The 19,838-nt window shown below is 43.2% G+C and overlaps 4 protein-coding genes across 5 annotated transcripts; all 4 read right to left on the bottom strand.

Annotated features, from left to right (window-relative positions):
- Positions 1-65: 65 nt before the first annotated feature.
- il2rb (interleukin 2 receptor, beta) lies at positions 66-5,676 on the bottom strand. The gene is made up of 10 exons (XM_086132293.1): positions 5,308-5,676; positions 4,082-4,176; positions 3,408-3,558; positions 3,271-3,337; positions 3,091-3,184; positions 2,854-2,999; positions 2,113-2,281; positions 1,847-1,949; positions 1,531-1,600; positions 66-1,411 (listed from the first exon to the last, which is right to left on the bottom strand). Exons 2-10 carry the CDS (start codon positions 4,158-4,160, stop codon positions 659-661), a joined length of 1,632 nt encoding a protein of 543 aa, XP_085988419.1. The 5' UTR covers positions 4,161-4,176; positions 5,308-5,676; the 3' UTR covers positions 66-658.
- A 3,567-nt stretch (positions 5,677-9,243) lies between these two features.
- LOC147192557 (SUMO-conjugating enzyme UBC9-like) lies at positions 9,244-12,351 on the bottom strand. 2 transcript variants are annotated; one of them, XM_086132298.1, is made up of 7 exons: positions 12,057-12,351; positions 11,727-11,812; positions 11,564-11,647; positions 10,582-10,654; positions 10,322-10,431; positions 10,148-10,227; positions 9,244-9,769 (listed from the first exon to the last, which is right to left on the bottom strand). In XM_086132298.1, the coding sequence occupies exons 2-7, from the start codon at positions 11,790-11,792 to the stop codon at positions 9,706-9,708; spliced, it is 477 nt and encodes a 158-aa protein (XP_085988424.1). In that variant the 5' UTR covers positions 11,793-11,812; positions 12,057-12,351; the 3' UTR covers positions 9,244-9,705. The 2 variants fall into 2 exon arrangements, with proteins under 2 accessions (XP_085988424.1, XP_085988425.1); XM_086132299.1 differs by having other exon boundaries at positions 12,138-12,351.
- A 767-nt stretch (positions 12,352-13,118) lies between these two features.
- On the bottom strand, positions 13,119-15,043 carry LOC147192556 (thiosulfate sulfurtransferase-like). The gene is made up of 2 exons (XM_086133079.1): positions 14,378-15,043; positions 13,119-13,890 (listed from the first exon to the last, which is right to left on the bottom strand). Exons 1-2 carry the CDS (start codon positions 15,015-15,017, stop codon positions 13,592-13,594), a joined length of 939 nt encoding a protein of 312 aa, XP_085989205.1. The 5' UTR covers positions 15,018-15,043; the 3' UTR covers positions 13,119-13,591.
- Positions 15,044-16,388: 1,345 nt separating this feature from the next.
- LOC147192555 (3-mercaptopyruvate sulfurtransferase-like) lies at positions 16,389-18,587 on the bottom strand. Its single transcript, XM_086133954.1, has 2 exons — positions 17,974-18,587; positions 16,389-17,185 (listed from the first exon to the last, which is right to left on the bottom strand). Exons 1-2 carry the CDS (start codon positions 18,563-18,565, stop codon positions 16,887-16,889), a joined length of 891 nt encoding a protein of 296 aa, XP_085990080.1. The 5' UTR covers positions 18,566-18,587; the 3' UTR covers positions 16,389-16,886.
- Between the last annotated feature and the right edge of the window lie 1,251 nt (positions 18,588-19,838).

Here is a 19,838-nt window from a genome sequence, read left to right as displayed (position 1 = left end):
CATACGCGCGTCTTTTTTTTTCAGCCCATTTCTTGGGGCCCCACTTTCCACCACGACACAGGAAGTCAGAGGGTGACCCATTTATTTTATTTATTTATTTTTGAGCTGTATTGTTTGGTCGCGGCACGCGGAGAACACTGGAAATGTGCTGCACGTTTTCAGACGAGAGCAATAATAATTCTCACACACAAACAAACCACAAATGAAGACACACAAAAAAAACATTTTTGAGGCCATACAAGCAAGTAAGAACGTGAACAGTCACCCGTCTAAAGCATATTTTATTTTCACAGCTGCAGAGCCCTTCAATGCTGTGACTGAGGATTTACTTTTATGGCTCAAAGCGCAGCTCACATCTTGCATGGCTTGGAATGATTGGAATGTATATGACGAAATCAACTTTGTAGTTTTTCCACAAATTTGTGTCCGTTCCATGCGAGTACAACGTAGCAAAACTGTTTTCATCTCTCACGTTTTTCATGTTATACCCAAAAAAAACCCCACCCCCCAAGGGCGCACAATGGTCGTGCGGACAAAAGCAGTGTTTTCTGCCCACTTTTGTTGACACGGCAACTATGCTGGAGGTGTCCGCGCTCTACCGAGTGCTCTAGTTCATCGTGATTTTTAAGCAGCAAAGAAAAAAAAAAACGGATCCATCTCAGATGGACGCGTTGCTGAAGGTAGTTTGTATCTCTTGTAGGACGAAATAACCCGTTTTGCACGATTCCACTGGCATGGAGGAAGGCCTGTACGTTGTGCAAGCAACGGGCCAGCCTGCGGCGCTAACGTTAGCTGCTAGCGTAGGCGCGTGCGTCCGAGCGCTATCTGAGGAGGTCGGAGACAAATTGAGAGGTGACGAAGGGCAAGTTATCTGCGCTGGAAGATGGAGAGGGAGGCTTCGGGGCGAGGAGCTATAATGACCTGAAACCTGTTCCCCATTTGCACCCTGTTTAACTTCCTCGACCTCTGCATCTTCCTTTCCAACACAAAAGCCTGAGTCTGGGCTTTGCGCTCCTCTCTCGAAGCTCTCGGAGCTCGGAGACTCGGACAAAGCGGGGCAAAGGTGAAAGTTACGATGATGTGCCTTATGCAGGATGTGGAAATCGTCTTTAGATGCGAAGTGGGCGAGCTTGGGCTCAGTTTTAACAGAGCTGCTGGAAGAGCCGGATGCAAAATAGCCCAAGTTCGAGAAACTCGACGAGGACGAATTGCCCGCGAGCATGTCTTTCGGAATCTCATCCGAGCCCGCTGACGGTTCGATGTTGCTCGGAGGTTGCGGGGCGCAAGTGGAATTGGGCGGGGTGAAGGCGGAAGGACCCGCGTCCCAGCTATCACACACCTCCACGGGGGAGATGTGATCGATAGGCTGGGCAAAGTGCAAATATTCGACACAACTGGGATTGAGCCATTTCTGCAGAAAAAGAACCAGAGGCCGAATAAGGAACACATTTGACGAGCATTTTGTGTGTGTGTGCGCGCACCCGTGTGCGTGCGTGTTCATCTTGTATATACGTCATCGACATTATTTACCTTTAGATTTCCACCGTGGAGAGTTTGGAAGTATGTTGAAGGATTTGGAACTGGCTTCACTTTGAGGAATCTGAAATGGTACACGTGGCAGTTTAGTGGGTACAAACTGAAGAGGTATTAAAAATCTGGATAAAGAAAAAAAAATGTCCATTTCAACTGTCACAAAGGTATCCATTTAACTGCCGGCTTTTTTTTTTTTTTTGCTCTTTTTTCTTTTTCCATTTTCCGCTGCACCGCCGCCGTCTCATCAAACCTTCAAAATAAAAGTCATTCAACAGTACGAACGCATGCACGCGCGGGCACAAATTTTACTCACCCAGTTCCGATGCTGCATTTGTAAAACACCAGCATCATGACAATCATGGCGACCCAGACGATCAAAGTGGCCAATATGATCAAGTTGTCAGAGAGACTCCATTCTGAAATTAAAAAAAAAAAAAGTTTGAGGGTTTGAATGTACGTATGGTGCAGGAATTCCCTTCCCTTGTCTTGACGACAAATTTATGCCCAAGGCAAGTTGCCGGTGCATCCAAATTTAAGCGCAGGAGAACAAATGTTGATGTTGGGATTAAAATTCCTTACCTTGATTTGCTGATTCCGGCCAGACCAAGGATGCAGGTGGACTCCACTCGCTCCACTGGCTTCCTTCCCTCTGCGTCGGCTTAACTTTTACACGAACGTGATGCTTGCCTTTCAGCCGCCCGGCAGCGATCCTTAATTGTGGCTTCTTGGTGGGAAATGTGTGAACCTCCTGCTGAGCCACATCAATATTTTTTTTTGTCAGTGTCGTTGACCGTTATGCAGCATCACATCCATTTGCATTTGAGCGGATTCATAATCTATTGACAGGTTTAATCGCATAGTGTGAGTAAATTATTCTGTGTTCCGAGAATTGGTGAATTGAAACGCCATTGTTCCATTTCCTCTTGATTTGTTTCAAATGCACTATCCCGTGAAATTGATTTTTTTTGTAAATCATAACATAAAGCGTAATGGAACCTTAATTTAATAGACTAATTGGGGCCGGCAGGGTTGTCAGTTTACTGCCCATTGTCCATTACATCGAATTGCAAATTCACTCTTTAAGTGCAGTGTTTATTTTTAAAATGCACGTAAAGTTACAGTTGCTTCCAAAAATATGAACAATAATTTTTAGGAAGAAAATCTGTACCTTTTTTATTTTTTAAAATATTTATTTTAAATGAACATGTACGCCTACTATGCTACTGTCTTGCAAAGTTGGTCATGACGGTGGAGCCACTGATTGACGCCACCGAGCGCCATTGGTGAAAATGTAAACGCCAGCACGTGCAACACACTTGCCTTTGTCATTGGGTCACTGTTTAGCGTCTGAACTTCGTAGTCAAACGCCGTGAGGAGCACAGAGCAGGGACTACCCGGATGCCAATCTATCACGGTGTCATTGTCAGTGAAGGTGACATTAGGGAGCCCCGGGGGGTGCATTTTGACTACACACACAAACACACATTCTTCATTTCACTTATTCTGGTTAGAATGAATGAAAAATGTAAAAAAGATGACAAGACAAAATGTACGCACTGTGACGTTTGGGTTCATAGTCTTTGAGGTATTCCACCAGCCCACCGTTACATTTCATGCTGATGTTTGGCATCACCTCGAAAAAGGTGAATTTCTGGAATAACCCATCGAGACATGAATCAGAAAGGAAATTAGGAGATCCATGTAATTACAAGTGGATACATTCCTCTGAACACTTACTGTATTTTCAAAGACAAAACTGCATCCCGGACGTGTGTTGCGGTGTTGTTTCACCTTGCAGCTCCGACTAAGTCGACAAGAAATACAAGTCGCCGTTGTGACCTATTATACATAAATATTGTAGCGATCCGTCCTACCTGATTAGAATTGCACGTGTCCCTACATCCTTCTTGATTCGTATTTTCTTGTAGCCATAGATCATGCAGTCTTCTCCCGAAGAAATGTTGAGTGTACACGTGACATTGTTGATGAAGTCATTCACGCAGGTGAGTCCTGAAATTCTCCCCCCTCCCAAAAAAACCCCCAAAACAAAAGATGAAAAAGTTGTGCAAGGAAACGTTTGGCGCAATTGGAGCCAAATCCAGTGTTAGTCAAACTCAAATGAACATTTAATCCAATTAGCTCTGTGCTCACCATTTTATATATATATATTTTCCCCAACTGTGTCTTTGCTGTGCTGGTGCAAATGAACCCTTTCATGCACCCTGTAACCTGATCACATGATAAGATGTCTCCTGTAGTCCCCACTGTCCCTTAAAGGGTTAACATCTGGAATCTGGAGAAATTCTTATTTAAGAAAGAAAAAAAAGGCCCTAATTAAAATACGCGTCCCAAAATGCACGTGAACCCTACAGACGCAAAATGCAACATGCAAACTCCAATGCGAATTGAACGGACAAATGTCAATTATTACTCATGCCTCCCACGGGGGACGCGTTTTTGTAGCCATCATCTGGCGTGATTCAACAGTGTGCGTCGGTTACCGTAACTCGTGTCCAATTCTCATGTCAAGTGACAAAATGAGTCTCACCTTGCACGTTTGCCGCGCAGTCCAAGGAACGGAGAGAAAACAGAACCGCCGCGACAAAATAGGGCCGCACCCGCCCCATCTTCAGCACAGGTGATCTATGAACATATGGACCCAGTAGAGTCAAAGTATTACTTTAGTATCACAACATGGATAGTTTGAGCACTGGGAGGGGGGGGGGGAGTGACTTTCGATCAACATTTAACAGTAATGAGACTCAAGCTTTATAGTCGACGAGGGAATTGTTGACATTATTTTCGCCCTACTTGATTTACTCTGCGGCCAATAGACAAAGTCAGAAATGTTGTCAAGCTAACGTTTAACACCAACAAAATGTGATTGTCACAAGAACTGCACAAACTCTCGATAGTAATTCTCAGGCGAACATGAGTAGTGGCCATAATTTCACAAAATGTAAACGGACACGATTCCCTTCATGGCAAGTTCAGTTGAATACTCGGCTCCCATCCTTGTTGCTTTCAACTTGTTTAACTGTACTGTTGTCCTACTTAGAAGGAGAAAAAAAAGAATAATCAGGGAATTAAATGAGAACTGTCAAACAAAAAAAAATATCAAGCAGTTTTAGAGTGGGGACTTCTCCCCATTCGGTTTCTGCACTTTTGTTTTTTGTTTTTTAGAAATGAGTCATTACAATTATGGTAAGTGTCTGAGAAAACTGATCGCATGCGGAGAACACGAAAGTACGGGTATCAAGTAATTTCTAAAGCTGGCGGAAAAAAAAATTCCCACTCTTTAAGCTTAAAAAAAATAGATTCTTAAATGTACTTAGCTATAAATGTAAAAAAGGATTTTTTGTTTACTGTTGATTACTTAATCTTCCCATTTTTATAACTGCAAAATTGATCTGATCACAAAATAGTTTCTTAATTATTAACTTGCTTAGTGCTCATACTAAGAAAAAACAGATGCCTGATGCTATTTAAAACGTTGCTCCCACAGCTTTGCTAATGTTGAAATGACAAAAAATAAATAAAAAATAAAAGGCAAAAGGAGCTCTCCTTAGCGTTACTTGATGGTTGGCTGATGATTTTTAGGCTAGCACAGAACACGAGCCATTCGCCACGAATTTTTCTTTTAGCTGGCAACATCAGATCATTCGCTTAAATTAGACCACGGATGCGGTTAGAATTTTCCCCATTGGCCAAATCCTAAAACATGAATGCGACTGAAAAGAAAGAAATCTTGAAAATACGAAGCCGATACTGTACCTGACTTTCTTGGCGAAGCGAAGGCGTCAAGTCAGCGCCTCCCCGACAAGAGCCACATTCTCGCTCCTTCTGCCGGACCGTCGGCTTCAACGGAAGATTTCTTTCTCTTTGATCTCTCACTGTCCTTCTTCCCTTCCGCATGCTCTCATTTTGTTCTCTCGGTCTTTCTGCCGCTCATTCTCTGGCCTACTTATAGCCTTAACTCTTTTTTTTGGGTGGCCGGTGACATTTTCCAATCGTCAACCGCAGGTTCTGTCTGGGCCTTAACAGGAAGCCCTGTGACGCGTAAAGTGTTAGTGAAAGAGTGACGGGCAAGGGTAAGGTGAGAAGGTGAGTGCAAATGTCACTCGCGGCGCCTCCCTCCGCTCACCAGCACCTGTTAGCGACACCTCACCCCCGATCACAACTTACTACCATCGTTCAGATAAAGTGCACTGGAAAGACACCACATCCTGTTTCAATCGCTCTGTCGAGAGAGACGCTCGCATTGTCCCTCTGAAGTGGTTTGAATCAATGAAACTCCAGTTAAGTTCCTGCGGCACTTGACTGTAGGCTCAACCCGAGACCGGCACTCAAACACTTTGGTGGCAGACGTGAAGGAAAAGACGGTTGGAGAACGTCTTCTTGCTCAAAAGGTCATCCAACATCTCGGGGGAGTCAACAGAGCTTGTTATGCTCGAGGGGTCACAGAGTCACCATTGGAATTCAGAAATATGAAGGATCCAGTGGGATCCCACAGGGATCATTGCTCCGACCTCCTCTGTTTGTTAGTTTCCATAGTTTTGATCAAAATTCAAAAAACATCAGTGCTTCACACTAGATGATGATCGTCCCGATGTATTGTTTCAATGTTTGAAGCTAGGTGTGTTTTTGGTTGACGTTAGAAAAGTCATCTCTAATATTCAGGTGACCTTCTTGAGCAACACGAGAAACTTCTCTCAGCATGACGCAGAGCGGTTGTGCAGGCCTGCAAAACAACAACCGCAACAATCGACATATTGTTCGATAGCTCCCTCTGTGACGGTGTGCAATCAACCTCATTCCGAGCGTTTAAAGATGGGAATAAAATCGAAAATACGGTGTTTAGAATCGGTCAGTTGCGCCAACGACAAGGACAGTTTCGTGGGAATGTCTTGTTTCTGTTGTGGAGTTCAACAAAAAGCTGTTGTGTGACAACGTGCAGCATTAAAAACCACAATGTACTTGTGCATACAGACTACTGCTGACAACCGCAGTCGGCCAGAAGTCTGCTGCGCCCCGCTAACACCCCCTCCCGCCGCCCTGCTTGCTGCAATCGCTCAGACGGGCGAGGATCACGGAAGGTGGAGGTGAAAGAGCGCCGTGCGACACTTTCGAGATTGGCAAAGGCGTGTCAAGTGCCACAATGTGAGCAAGCATGAGACGGTGCGTGGTACTCAGACAATTACAAGAGAGGGCACGGATGTTCGAGTCGATGACAGATCTGGGCAAAGGACGGTCACATCCGGCCCACCCAAAGTCTCTGACTGGCCCTCGCAGTGACCATGAACTCAAAATAAAACATCAAGTATGCAGTGATTTTGGTAAATGTTCTGTATGGCCCTTATGGCATCTCTTAGTTTGTTTGCATTGTTGTATGAGTGACATAAACTTTATTCTGACTGGTAGGCTTTCTCATCTCGACACAATTAAGGCTCGTTTAAATTTTTTATTTTATTTTGGGAATAGGTCTTTTTCCAGAAACGACAGAATAAACTAGTCATTGCAACTCTTCATCTGAAAACAGGCCACTCATACCAGAAGATGCGAGTGAGGGGAAAATCCATTGTAGTTTGTATTCGTTTTGCCTCATGGCGACCGTGCACGAGCGATATGACTGAACGCTCTTTGTCGAAGCCGAATCGGCTTTCATATTTCTGTCTTGACAAAAAAGCGTAGCAGCTTGTGACAACGAACAAGTTTCAGTGGTTACGCTAAAACCTCCACACGGCCGCCCATACACATCACGCAAGAAACTTCAGTAGTTACGGCATCACATTTTAGTTTGCACAGGCTTGCGGTTCACAAAAAGTCCAAGAAATCATTTCATTGATGTTGTGCTTTTTTAAAAAAAAAAATTTTTTATGAAGGGTGTTTTAGGGGAGATGTCCCATTTACATATGCTTTTTTTAAACAACAAATAACCTTCCTGTTATTTCAAAATCACCATTCTTGATATATTGCCACACAGCAAAACTTCACACTTCACATCTTGCAAAAACAAGACTTCAGTGCATTTTGTCGACCACACTGGAAGGAGACCTCATTTTGAAGCCCCCCCCATCCCCTTCCCATTTGTCAACAACCTGTTGAGTGTTTTGGTTCAAAATGTTTCTCTCCATCCACTCCGCTGGTGGATGAGTCGAAGCAGCGCAGCATTTGCGAGTGAAAAAGTTAGAAAATAACACAATCAAGCCCAAAATGATTTAGATCCTGACCAATTTTTTCATTGTCTTTTTAAATTGCTGAATGAGTACCGGTAACTTGTAGCTGGAAATCATTAATAGACAGAAAGTAGTTAGATATTGTTTTACATTTTGGCAAAGTTGCATGGCAAAAAATATCCATCCATCCATCCATTTTCCGATCCGCTTATCCTCACAAGGGTCGCGGGGAGTGCTGGAGCCCATCCCAGTCATCTTTGAGCAGTAGGCGGACCCTGAACCGGTTGCCAGCCAATCGCAGGGCACGCAGAGACGAACAACCATCTGCGCTCTCACTCACACCTAGGGACAATTTTAGAGTGATCAATCAGCCTGCCATGCATGTTTTTGGAATGTGGGAGGAAACCGGACTACCCGGAGAAAACCCACGCAAAACCCCAGGGGAGAACATGCAAACTCCACACGGGGAGGCCGGAGCTGGAATCGAACTTGGTACCTCTGCACTGTGAGGTCAACGCGCGAACCACTGGGCCTCCGGGCCGCCCTGGCAAAAAAATATTCCTCCGTAATATGTAATGTTTTAAAATTCAAATTAGTTTGATCAAATATTCTATCCAAAGAGAAGCACAGGTTCGAAATGTGCTAGCTGATGACCAAACCACACAAACAAAACACAATTCTTCTATTTAGCTTGTTTTCATCAATCCGCAGCCCAGTGAGGACATACTAAACCACACGAGAGGCAAAGCGAAGAAAAAAACAGGTGTTATATTTCCTTCGAATGTCACACACTTGACACCTGAGAGCATGACATCAGGTTTCACCCTCGGACCTGAAAACAACACAAATTTAAAAAGAAAAATGACACAGAGCGATAACACGAATGTTAGGTCATTATTCAAAGTTCAAAATGAATTGTAATATCCTTCCAAGCCTTTTCTCTCCCGGGGCTAAAGGTGAGCTTGACTGATCCGAAGCATGACTGTAAACATAATTTATAAATATAATTTTGCCCCTGTGTAGCACCATCCCTGCTCTAAAACCCTCTGCTTCTTTTTCCCCAGTTGTCCATACCTCTGGCACGGTCACATGACTATTTTGGATCGTTTTACTTTGTTAGGCTTCTGGGCCTTTTCCTGTCACCCACTTTTCTCCCCTTTGCCCATGTTGCCGTCACTTTTGTCGTCGTTTCAGAGCCTCCTTCCTAATTCATCGTTACTCCCAGGTACTTCAAACACGTCCTCTGGTATTAGCTCGAAGTTGTTGTCCTTGATGTCATTCTTTACTTTTCAACGACTTGAGGGCCTTTGACTTCATATCATGTCAGTACAGTCGCTTATGTTGGCAGCCTTCCTCGCTATCGGCCATCGACGCCAAGCCATCTGCATACAACAGTTGCCAGGACGCACATAGCTGCATTCTTCAATGATTGCATCCTGTACAGCACTGACTAGAAAAGGGCTCAGGCCCAATCCCCAAGTTTAACTCGATTTATTCACATATCACACACGCTGAGGAAAAAAACCACCACAGGTACTCCTTAACTTGTGTTGTTTTATTCAATTTTATTTCACAATACACAATTTATTGTGTTCTTCGTTATAATACCACGCACACGTCAACTGGCTAAAACAATATAAAACATAACTTTCACAATTTGGTTTATTTATAATATATACACGCGGTCACTTATCCGTTGGGCAAAAACTCACAGACTTATTTGCTTGTTCCCAAGCGCGTGTCGTGATAATTTGTGGAGAAATTGACACTGGTTGAAGAAAGCAAATTAGCGACCTTGTTTTTTCGAATGCTTCCCTCCTCGTAGTGGCTGGACGGAGGCCTGCTTCCTTCTTACGCGCAACTGTTGAGTTTACAACCAATAGTCAAGTGCTCTTTGACATGCCACCGATGAAATGGCGTAAAAGTACAGAAAAGTTGATCCTTGCTGGAGTGGTCCTTTGGGTTCGATCAAGTCAGACTTTCTTCCCTGCCAGATTTATGTGGGTGCAAACTTCTTGGCTTGGGCCCTGACTCGCTTCTCGTAATCCATCCGGTTCTGACTGGAACGGAAAAACACAATGTTGCATTTTAATCCCTTATAATTAATAGTGGGGGTTATTTTAAGACGCTGAATTTTGGTTTGCATTGTTATATGACTGACATCGACTTGATTCTGACCGGCAGGCTTTCTCATCAATGAAGATGGCACACAACGTATTTTTCATTGTGAATAATTAAATGTCTTCTTGCAGACTTTTGGCACAACTCAAAATTTTGCTTGAGGATGAATAATTGCGGGGCATAACGGTATGTCCACCTTTTATGTCCACACATAAGCACGGCGGAGCTGAAAAAGTTCAGCAAACTGGAATTTGAATTTCAATTACAATGAAACTTCAAAATAAAAGCTATGAATTCACCACTCGGTGGATGCATACCAGTAAATTGTGTAAGCCTCTGCTTGTGCTGGGTCTTGAATGTTGGGCTCATTCAGCAGCTCCTGGATTCCCAACAGAATCTGAAAACACACAATACCATTAAAGTGAAAGTCCAGAACTTTTAGAAACAATTTCACCCGTACCACAGCCTTATGTAATGGCGACTATGAAAACCTGTTTGATGGTGATGGCGGGCCTCCAATCTTTGTCCTCCTCCAGGATGGACAGACAAACGGTACCGGATGGGTAGACGTTTGGATGGAATATCGGTGGCTCAAACTTGCCTGAAGGGGTGGTCGAAAAAGAAATCTTAGAGTATATCTAACATTTCCGACTGTGATGTTGACAGAGTTGCTTGGATATTTGCGACATTGTGCTGCGGGGTTTGTCACGAGCTGGCCGAAGTTAAGATGTGTGGTATCGGTGGGACTCACATTTGGGTGGCGAGGAGGGGTAGTCGTCCTTGAAGAGCATCCGGAGTTTATACAGTCCTCCCTCCCACAAGGTCTAACAATCACAGGGGTAAAAACTTCTTTAGTCCAAAACACAACCGCATGAAATGACATGGAGAGTTGTTCAAAGAACCCAAAGCCCCGGTGGAAAACCCCAGCGCGCGAGAATGCTACTGTGGTATTACAAAAACGTCGATAGAAACCGACAAGATACACTTTTGCCTTGTTGGATCAGATGTTGCACTCAACAGCTGTTTAGGACCCAATGAAGATGTCCATATTGCAAAACTAATCTCATAGTGTTCACCTTACTCATCTTATTTGTTTTTATATAAAGAGAAGTCAAAATAAACCGAAATAATATGGTTGCATATTAAAACTGACATGGCTGTGTTCAGATTTAACCAATAAATAACATTCAATTCGTACTCAATGGGAGTCAGGACACAATCTCAACAACTGATCAACCTCAAACATGTTCTAGTAGGTTAGTCGAGCGACTTTGAACTGTTCATAATTCTTTCCATCCTGTCAAAACATTCAGTTCCAGCTGAAGAAAAAACAGCCGTAAAGCATGATGCTGCCACCACCATGTGGTTGTGCCAAAAATACATTTTGGAATAAGTGGGTGTGAACACACGTGCAATGTCCGTTTTAATTTATCGTTCATAGATTTTTTGTTGTTGTACAGGTTTTGAAATGATCTTGCACTCTCTTTTTTGGGGCATTTTTACACCGGTGCGTGGACATTTTATATGCACTGTAGCTGTTACCTAACCCTAAAATAAACGCAATCATTCAATCAGTGTCCATTGTGTAGCTTAAGCCCCTGCCTCTGTCGAGCTTACCTAACTGTCCTGTACATAGCCATTGCCGCCGGTTAGCCACAAATTTGTATTTTGTGCATAGAATAGATCTATATTGTAGACGAAATTTAGATTTCATACAGTGCTGGAAAACTTACGCCTTTCTTTCCAGGAATGGCACATTCCCAATTCATCAGATTCATGGTTCCATCTGGATTCTTGGTAGGCACAGCAACAAAACCCTGCGAGAAGTAAAACAATTTGAGGGAGTCCTGAGAGAAAAGTATTGGTGATTTGGGGAATAAAAAAAGGCGTACTAACAAACGGGTGGTCTTTTCTCCAGGCTTTGCGCTCCTGGGACAGTCTGCTAAGCGCAATGCCTGACATTGATGCTCATTAACCCCTCCCTATGGGAACATGTCAAACAACTGATTCAAAATAATAGACATGTAAACCAAGTACAGCCTCTGGAGGAGTTTACAAAAATGACAACAACGTATATAGACACGAATCGTAAAACACGTTGAAAAATTAAACATGGTTAATTTAACCGCTGTCACCCCATGCTATAATGACTCGACTCAGTGGAGCCATATATTTCTCTTTATCAGTTTAAATGTAAGATGAAGTCTATCTTAAAACGAAACCCACCAGCTATTTTTCGGGTGAATATCAAAATTAAGTAAACTGTATGGCTTCTTAGCGACGTTAGCGCGACCGAAGAAAACACACCCTTCGTCGTTGGAAAACAAAAATAATGGGCCACTAGGGACGTAAATGATCGAGCCGATACAACGACGCTTTGTTCAACATTCCTTTAGCAATCTAAAACAACGATGTTGATGTTAAATTTTTCACAGTTTTCTTTAAATGCGCAATATATAGATCGTAACCGCGACTCCGCGACTAGCATACATCTAAGGACGAGGACCCCAATTTGTTTATTTCTGGAGGACCTTCAGGCAGTTTTATGGACAGCCCAGGGACCTATGTGAAGTCCGACAGCCATCTTTGTTGTGGTACCATACACGACTGAAGGATTTGTCGCTCCAATTATTCATTCATAAACTTCCTTATACCGAATTGATTCAGATTGCTGTCCCACCACGAAAATTACATTTTAAAATACAACGAAGTCTTCAGACCTTCCATAAATAGTAATATCTTGTTATGATGTATTTTATTTTTATTGGATGTTTTTATGGAAAAAAAAGTCAGGTAACCATAGAATTACTGATTGAACTTGTTAAGTAATAAATAAATAAATAAAAATCACAGACTCTGAAATGTACTTAACTGCAAAGGCATATTTTTGGGGCAATTATATAAAATACCCTTAAATTCTGCAAGCAAATGTTTTCCTCAATTATGAAACAATTCCCGTTTTTCAAACAATCAATAAAATGAACCTCACTAACAGTTAACATACGTGTACCTCTCTTTCATCGTGACTTGTTTACATTGTGTCACCATCCGGTAAGGTTGAACAAAGTATAGAGCCTACTTGGACAAAGTGGGGAAAGGGGAGTGGGGTATGTGCTTTGAAATTTGGGGATTAGAAGTAAAAGGCCATCTGCAATATAAATACTCCAGTAAAGCATTAAACGCCTGAAAAATCTACGTCTAAGTCTCCAGTAATCAAGTATTTGTACTCTGTTATTTCCCAGTACTACTGTTGTGTTGGGCACATATTGCAAGATGGCTTGCAAGCTCAAAACAAACTCAATGTTTACTTTTCTGAACTGTTTAATGAATGAGAACAAATGAGTATGACGGTTTAAATGGAATCCTACAAGAAAACTGAAACCAGAATACATTTCATGCATGACTAATCATCTTATTTTAAAAGAAAGGCAAGGCAACTTGATAGAAAACATTTTATACCCCAAGCAACGCAATGTGCTTCAAAGCAAAGATGGCTTTGTGCCATAAACATTTATTGTACAGTAATCTATACTGTAGTCTGAAATAGATGACATGCTTCGTGAGGTACTGTGGCCCATTGCATGTTTCTGCATACTGTAACGTTCTAACACTGCTTGAGTAACAACTAAAGTGTGCATCGATTAAATCAGAAACTAAAGCACTAATGCAGTTTAAAAGTACAAACGTTGAATTCACTTGGAACACGCATCTCTCTTTACTGCTAACACTGACTGGAGCCCCCTCTGACCTACTCGCCTGTCTCACAATTTCCTTCGCTCTCCTTCTGAGATGATGTTTTCAGGAGATGCTCTTTTAAACCACTCGGACCAAGAGCCGTCATAAACGCACACGCCCGGGTGTCGGAGCCACTGAGCAACCAGAACAGCAAAGCATGCCGTCACGCCACAAGAGCACGTGGCCCACATCGGCTGGCCCAATCTGAGCTTGACTTCCCAGAATCGTCTGGACAGGTCCTCATTGGCCAGAAACTTCCCTGAGGATTCCAGGAAGGAGGTAAATGGCAAGTTGACTGCACCGGGGAAGTGGCCAGGTAGAGTGCCTGTTTCAAAACAAAAAAAATACAATCAAGAACTGCACTATTCAGACAAAGGGTAAATTCACAGGACTTTACGTAGGCAATTGAGATTAATATTCATTAGGAATTTATTTATTTATACACATACACAATGTGATTCATCAATTAAGTGAAAAATAATTGACATCTACAATTAATCGCGGGTGAGTCGCTCTAAAATTTAAAAATGTGCAGCTCATCTATTTTATCAGCATTCAAATGTACTGTAGTACTCAAGTCGAAGTGCAGTTACTTGAAAATATACTCGAGGACAATAATTAAGTACTTGTATTTTGTTACTTCCCTCCACTGAGTAACAACACAAATTTAACCAACTTTCATGAGGTATGAATGACTGGTAAAATTGTTGCTTACTGTTTAGTCTGCTAAAGCAACGATGCATTTTTTTCTGATTATCTCATCAAGAAAAAGCTTGATCCAAACTCAAACACAATTGCGAAAGTCTGCTCACCCTCTATGGGCTCCGGTTCGACCCCCCTGTACCTGCCCGCAGGCCTGGTGTCCACCACCTGGATCTTCTCGGTGCTGATGTTCTCCAGCACGTCCTCAAAAGTCTTCACCCACGCAGTATTGTTCGTGGTCACCTTGAAGTCTTTGCGCTCCAGCTTCACTTGCTCTGACGTCACCGGGCGCCCTTCGGCCAACCAGTTCTTCATGCCCCCGTCCAGCACCGACACCGAGTCATGTCCGAACAATCGGAACATCCACCAGACGCGGGGCGCGGTGTACAAGCCGAACTCGTGCGCGTCGTAAACCACCACATGCGTGTCGTTGCCGATGCCCAGCTCGCTCACGTAGCGTGAAAAGTGGCTGCTAGTGGGGAGCGTGTGGCAAAGAGGTGAGCTCTGGTCACTGCACTCGACTATGTCGAAAAACGAAGAGCCCGGGATGTGCCTCTCCGCGAACTCCGCTTTCGGGTCCCGTTTGGCTACCGGCACGTACCATGACGAGTCCAGGACTCGAATCTTGGAGCCCACGAGACCGTTTTGAATTGCGTCATCTAGCCACTCGGCTGAGACCACAGCGCGAACTTGTGCCGCCATACCAGTGTAGATTCCGTGGACATTTTGGTCAGCAAATTTCAGGACCATGGAACTGTTGCGCAAGGCGGGACCATTTGGTGCAAAAGGTTGCTGAAGTACATTGTGATTACGTAATGATGTCTTTCCACAACAAAATATGCCAGTGGATCCCAAATTTTTGAGTACAGTACAGTACTACCAGAGGGAGCCACAGTACTCTTCGTACCACACTGAAAATCACTAGTGTACAATTTAGATTAGAAATACGTAATTTACATCATCCATCCATTTTCAACACCACTTATCCAAAAGAGGGGCTGGGGGCGGGGGGTTTGTACTTTACATGACTAGTATTATCACATTTTTACTTGGAAGCATAATATGAACAGATTCTCTCTCTTTCTTTCTCTCTCTCTCTCTCTCGAGATTACTTCCAGAGAAGTACAGGCGCATCTTGCATTGCCCTTAAAAAAATAAAATAAAATAAATGGCTGACAGATGACTGCAATTCAGGGGAAAACTGCGCCAGATGTGTGAAGTTGCCGGAAAAGCGGCTACGTTAAAAAAAAAAAGTTCAAAGTAATTCAAAGCACAACACTAAGAATTTGTCTGGGAGCCATATGTCATGATTCGGTTTAGGGACCAACAGGTGGCACTGTAGGGCTCCCCCGGCAGCTGAACACCTGTTGGTCATTTGGTAATTAGTTGTATAAAAGGACTCCTGCCCGAACACTCGGTGTCGGGTCATTGTTGCTTCTTGCTACTGTCATGTGTGTTGTGTTGCTGTTTGCTTGCAACTGTCATGTTTTTTTCTGTCATGGTTCTGTTCCTGTTAGTTTTTTACCACAGTCATGGTTTTGTTTGGCTACTTTGGATTCGTTTTGGTTGTTAGCACTTTGTTTGTTTTGGATTCAGTTTTCTCTGTTTTATTCAATATAATTCGTCAAGTTCACCTTGCTCCTCCCTCCTGCCTGCTTTTTGGGGTCCACCACCACCTCGCAACGTTACACCATAAAAACCCAACATGGGCATTACATGTGCAAACTGGGTAAATACCTCTAGATTGATGGTGTTTTGATCTTTGGAATCTTTTATGTGAATGGACAGGGATGTGACATAATCCAGAAAGGAGAGTGAATAAAACAAGTAAGCAGTAAACTTTGGGTTAAGCCCTATAAAGAAAGTATAAAATAAATATACAAATTGCCAGATGGCTTTTCCCAACCACATCACCGGTTTACATATTCCATAAAAAATGTACAGGTATTTACAACCGCATGCTATAACGACAAATTTCGGTAAAAGGTGGTTTTAATGCCTCACTATGTTAATAAGCACTTTGGATATCTGCAAATATTTAGACTTTTGGTCACCAATTTGCACAGCTCCGGTTTGTTGACATTTAACAGTTACTGGACAACACAGCAGAAACAAGAACACTTATATTTCAAGTTGTCTTTAATAACATATGCTGCTACAATCTGTATTCAACCCAGGTTCCTGCTAACTCTGCCCATGCACCTAAAAAATGGAATATCTACCTTTCTGGTGAATGAATAATGAGAACAACCCATGAGCATGACAAAGTTTAAATGGAATCATGCGGGAAAACAAATGAAAGATTGCCTTTCGTGCATGATTTGCAAAAGACCACTCCTCTAATCAAAAAGTGCACTTTGTTTGTGAACTAGCAACACAAACAGCATAATAGATGTCACTCGAGGGGGGGGGGCATGAGTACATTGCTTTATACACTTTAAGCACTGTTGCAGCATTCAAATATTGCTCTACTTGAGTAACATGTTAACGGTTGCATAGATTATTTCATATACTTTTATAACGCAGCATTGTGTCATTTAAAATGTGCAAATGTCTTAGGTTTATCCCAAGTGGATTCAACTCTTGCTATTTCTTTCTTCTGTTACAGAGACGGCTGTCTCACATTTTCTTTCCCTCTCCCTCTGAGATGACGTTTTCAGGAGATGCTCGTTTAAACCACTCGGCCCAGGAGCCGTCATAAACGCACACCCCCGGGTGCCCGAGCAGGTGAGCTGCCAAAACGACGAGGCACGCCGTCACGCCAGAACCGCAGGTGGCCCACAGCGGCTGGTCCAATTTCACACCGGCTTCCCTGAATAGTCTGGACAGGTCCTCATTGGCCAGATACTTTCCAGAGGCTTCCAGGAAGGAAGTGAACGGCATGTTGATCGCACCGGGGAAGTGGCCTGGTCGGGTACCTGTTTAGAAATTTTAAATGTGGAGCAAAGATTATCCAATGCCCTATATTTAAGTTCCTTTACCGCAGTTACACAATGCACTTCATCATACAGTGCTGAACAAGTACATGGGAAAAGCACCGTGGAAAAAACCCCAAAACAATTAAAGCGCAATAGTGAGGAGGGAAAATTGCAAACACATTATTTTTCAAAATCATTCAACCCGACTAGTGAATCAGCTTTCCCCAAAACTGCCGTTAGTCACAGTTACTTTGTGATTTAACAAGGAGGCGGGCAATTACACAATTATTCGAGCCCGATAGGTTTGAATGTTTTTCCTACATGGTAAATGCAATCATTTAGAAACTGCCCCTCCCATTTTTATTAATATTTCCTTGTCTCTGTTGGATATTTAAATGGGTTTGAACTGAAATCTTTTGTGTGCGATAAATATACACTTAACACAGAAATCAGGAAGAGGGCAAATACTTTTTTCACTGCACTGTATAGCTAGCTAGCTAGCGTTAGTGGTATCGGTGACTTGGAATCGTCGCTGCCAGTGAGACATCAATTCTTGAGTGCATACTCGTGTCGGACTGGGAATAAAAAAGTGCAAAGTTTGTCAACATTCCCAAGGCATTCTGAGGCGCTCATGGTATTTCATTGGACCAAGATGTGACCTAGAAAAAAAACTCTAGTATTTTCCTGGACTCAAAATCTCTGGGAACTCAAGTGGTAGTCTCGGACGCCTTCCGATTTACGTACAAGTTTATTCATCATAAATTGGGGCGTTGCGAAAGCTTGCTCACCCTCTCTCGGCTCCGGTTCGACCCCCCTGTACCTGCCCGCAGATCTTGCGTCTACCACCTGGATCGTCTTGGTGCTGATGTTCTCCAGCACGTCCTCATAAGTCTTCACCCACGCCGTGTTGTTCGTGGACACCTTGAAGTCTTTGCGCTCCGGATTCACTTGCTCTGACGTCACCGGGCGCCCTTCGGCCAACCAGTTCTTCATGCCCCCGTCCAGCACCGACACCGAGTTGTGACCGAACAGTCGGAACATCCACCAGACGCGGGGGGCGCTGTACGAGCCGAAGCCGTTCGTGTCGTACACCACCACATGCGTGTCGTTACCGATGCCCAGCTCGCCCACGTAGCGTGAAAAGTGGCTGCTAGTGGGCAACATGTGGTCGTACGGTGAACTTTGGTCACTGCACTCGTCTATGTCGAAGTAAGAAGAGCCCGGGATGTGCTTCTCCGCGAACTCCGCTTTCGGGTCCCGTTTGGTTATCGGGAGGTACCATGACGAATCTAGAACCCGAATCTTGGAGCCTACGAGGCCGTTCCGGATTGCGTCCGCAAGCCACTGGGCTGAGACCACAGCGCGAGCCTGTGCCGCCATGATGGTGTGCAAATGTGTTTCAGACGGCCAACGTTAGAGGGCGCCAGAGACGCTGCACTGACAGTTTATAAGAAAAAATTATGCACTCGAATACTGTACAAAAAAATTAAAAAAAGATCCACCGCGAAGCAGTTGCAACGTTAGGTTGTGTCTGCAAACATGTAGAAAAAAAGTAACAGGACAGTGGCACATTGTCACCCAACTTGGCATAATGTTTTCCACAGATAACTTACGATATATTTATATTTTATATTACTATAAATTATGATCATGGCCAGTTTGGCAACAAAAAAAAAAGCTACAATCAAAGGCTGCATGCTTTGAAGACTAAGGCCCGAAGAAGCTGGTGGGGAGCGCATTGACGATTGCGCCCCACTTAAAATAAATGTTCACATTTTTACAGAATAAAACTTGTTAAAATTCCTGACACTAGCAACATTCAATGTCTTTGTTCTGGTCAGAACCCCAACTGCAGCATTGTGCAGAGGTCAACTGCAGTATTGTGAATGAGCTGATTTTGAGATTGTGCCGTCAGAAGAACTGTCTGCAACATTTCAATCTGGAGATCTTTTTCGGCTGGTAAAAAAAAGCTGTTTTAGGGATTGGTCAACCATTTGTGCAACCGTATTGCAATAGCTCAGTTGCGCACAGAATTTATGCTTCCCCTTTTTTCAGTTGATGCATACCTGTCAACTTTTCGGAGCGCCAACCTGTATAAACTACCAAAAAAATCCTTAAAAAGAGCAAAAAATCCTTATAACATACCAAAGCATTTTATATGTCAAAATAACGGCAGAATAAAACCCACGAAATGTTCAACGATATTTATTGTAGATCTCCATAATACAATGTCTGGTTAATGTAATGCAATGAATACTCTGCTGTTTTCAACTAGGAACCATGTGATTTACTGGAATTTTACCAGAAATGAAAGCATTCGAGTAGACTAGCACCATTCTGGACAAAAGCGAATGGAACTACCTGTTGGGGGGGGGGGGGGGGGGGAACCCTGAAATTTTCAGAATCCGTATGATTTGTGCGATACGGCCATATACGTAAGATTCACCACAAAATCCGTATGAACTATGGCTAAACCGTATGAGTTGACAGGTATGGTTGATGTGTACAGGTATTCGTTCACATTAATGGTGGAAAAAGTTTTTCAATGATTTGTCACAGTATCACTTTTTTTTACATGAAAAATAACCTGGAATTTGAACAGGGATGTGTAAACAAGCAAACAACCATTCAAACTCACATTCACTGTGACTAT

Source organism: Hippocampus guttulatus, chromosome 16 (genome assembly GCF_054856545.1).
Source record: "Hippocampus guttulatus isolate MCC_2025c chromosome 16, RoL_Hgut_1.0, whole genome shotgun sequence".
Lineage (NCBI taxonomy): Eukaryota > Metazoa > Chordata > Actinopteri > Syngnathiformes > Syngnathidae > Hippocampus > Hippocampus guttulatus.
Note: the sequence above shows the minus strand (reverse complement) of the source record. Positions and strands in the feature narration are given on the sequence as shown.

What these genes read in the sequence shown, in the direction of transcription:
- LOC147192557 (XM_086132298.1), bottom strand. Translation starts at nt 11,792, where the DNA reads ATGTCAGGCATTGCGCTTAGCAGACTGTCCCAGGAGCGCAAAGCCTGG. An exon ending in CCATTCCTGGAAAGAAAGGC is followed by an intron (nt 10,655 to 11,563) that starts GTAAGTTTTCCA and finishes TGTGATTGTTAG; the next exon opens with ACCTTGTGGGAGGGAGGACT. An exon ending in GAGGCTTACACAATTTACTG is followed by an intron (nt 9,770 to 10,147) that starts GTATGCATCCAC and finishes TTTCCGTTCCAG; the next exon opens with TCAGAACCGGATGGATTACG.
- il2rb (XM_086132293.1), bottom strand. Translation starts at nt 4,160, where the DNA reads ATGGGGCGGGTGCGGCCCTATTTTGTCGCGGCGGTTCTGTTTTCTCTC. An exon ending in ACACGTGCAATTCTAATCAG is followed by an intron (nt 3,338 to 3,407) that starts GTAGGACGGATC and finishes TTGTCGACTTAG; the next exon opens with TCGGAGCTGCAAGGTGAAAC. An exon ending in GCCGGAATCAGCAAATCAAG is followed by an intron (nt 1,950 to 2,112) that starts GTAAGGAATTTT and finishes TTTTAATTTCAG; the next exon opens with AATGGAGTCTCTCTGACAAC.
- LOC147192555 (XM_086133954.1), bottom strand. Translation starts at nt 18,565, where the DNA reads ATGGCGGCACAGGCTCGCGCTGTGGTCTCAGCCCAGTGGCTTGCGGAC. An exon ending in CGAACCGGAGCCGAGAGAGG is followed by an intron (nt 17,186 to 17,973) that starts GTGAGCAAGCTT and finishes ATTTCTAAACAG; the next exon opens with GTACCCGACCAGGCCACTTC.
- LOC147192556 (XM_086133079.1), bottom strand. Translation starts at nt 15,017, where the DNA reads ATGGTCCTGAAATTTGCTGACCAAAATGTCCACGGAATCTACACTGGT. An exon ending in CGAACCGGAGCCCATAGAGG is followed by an intron (nt 13,891 to 14,377) that starts GTGAGCAGACTT and finishes GTTTTGAAACAG; the next exon opens with GCACTCTACCTGGCCACTTC.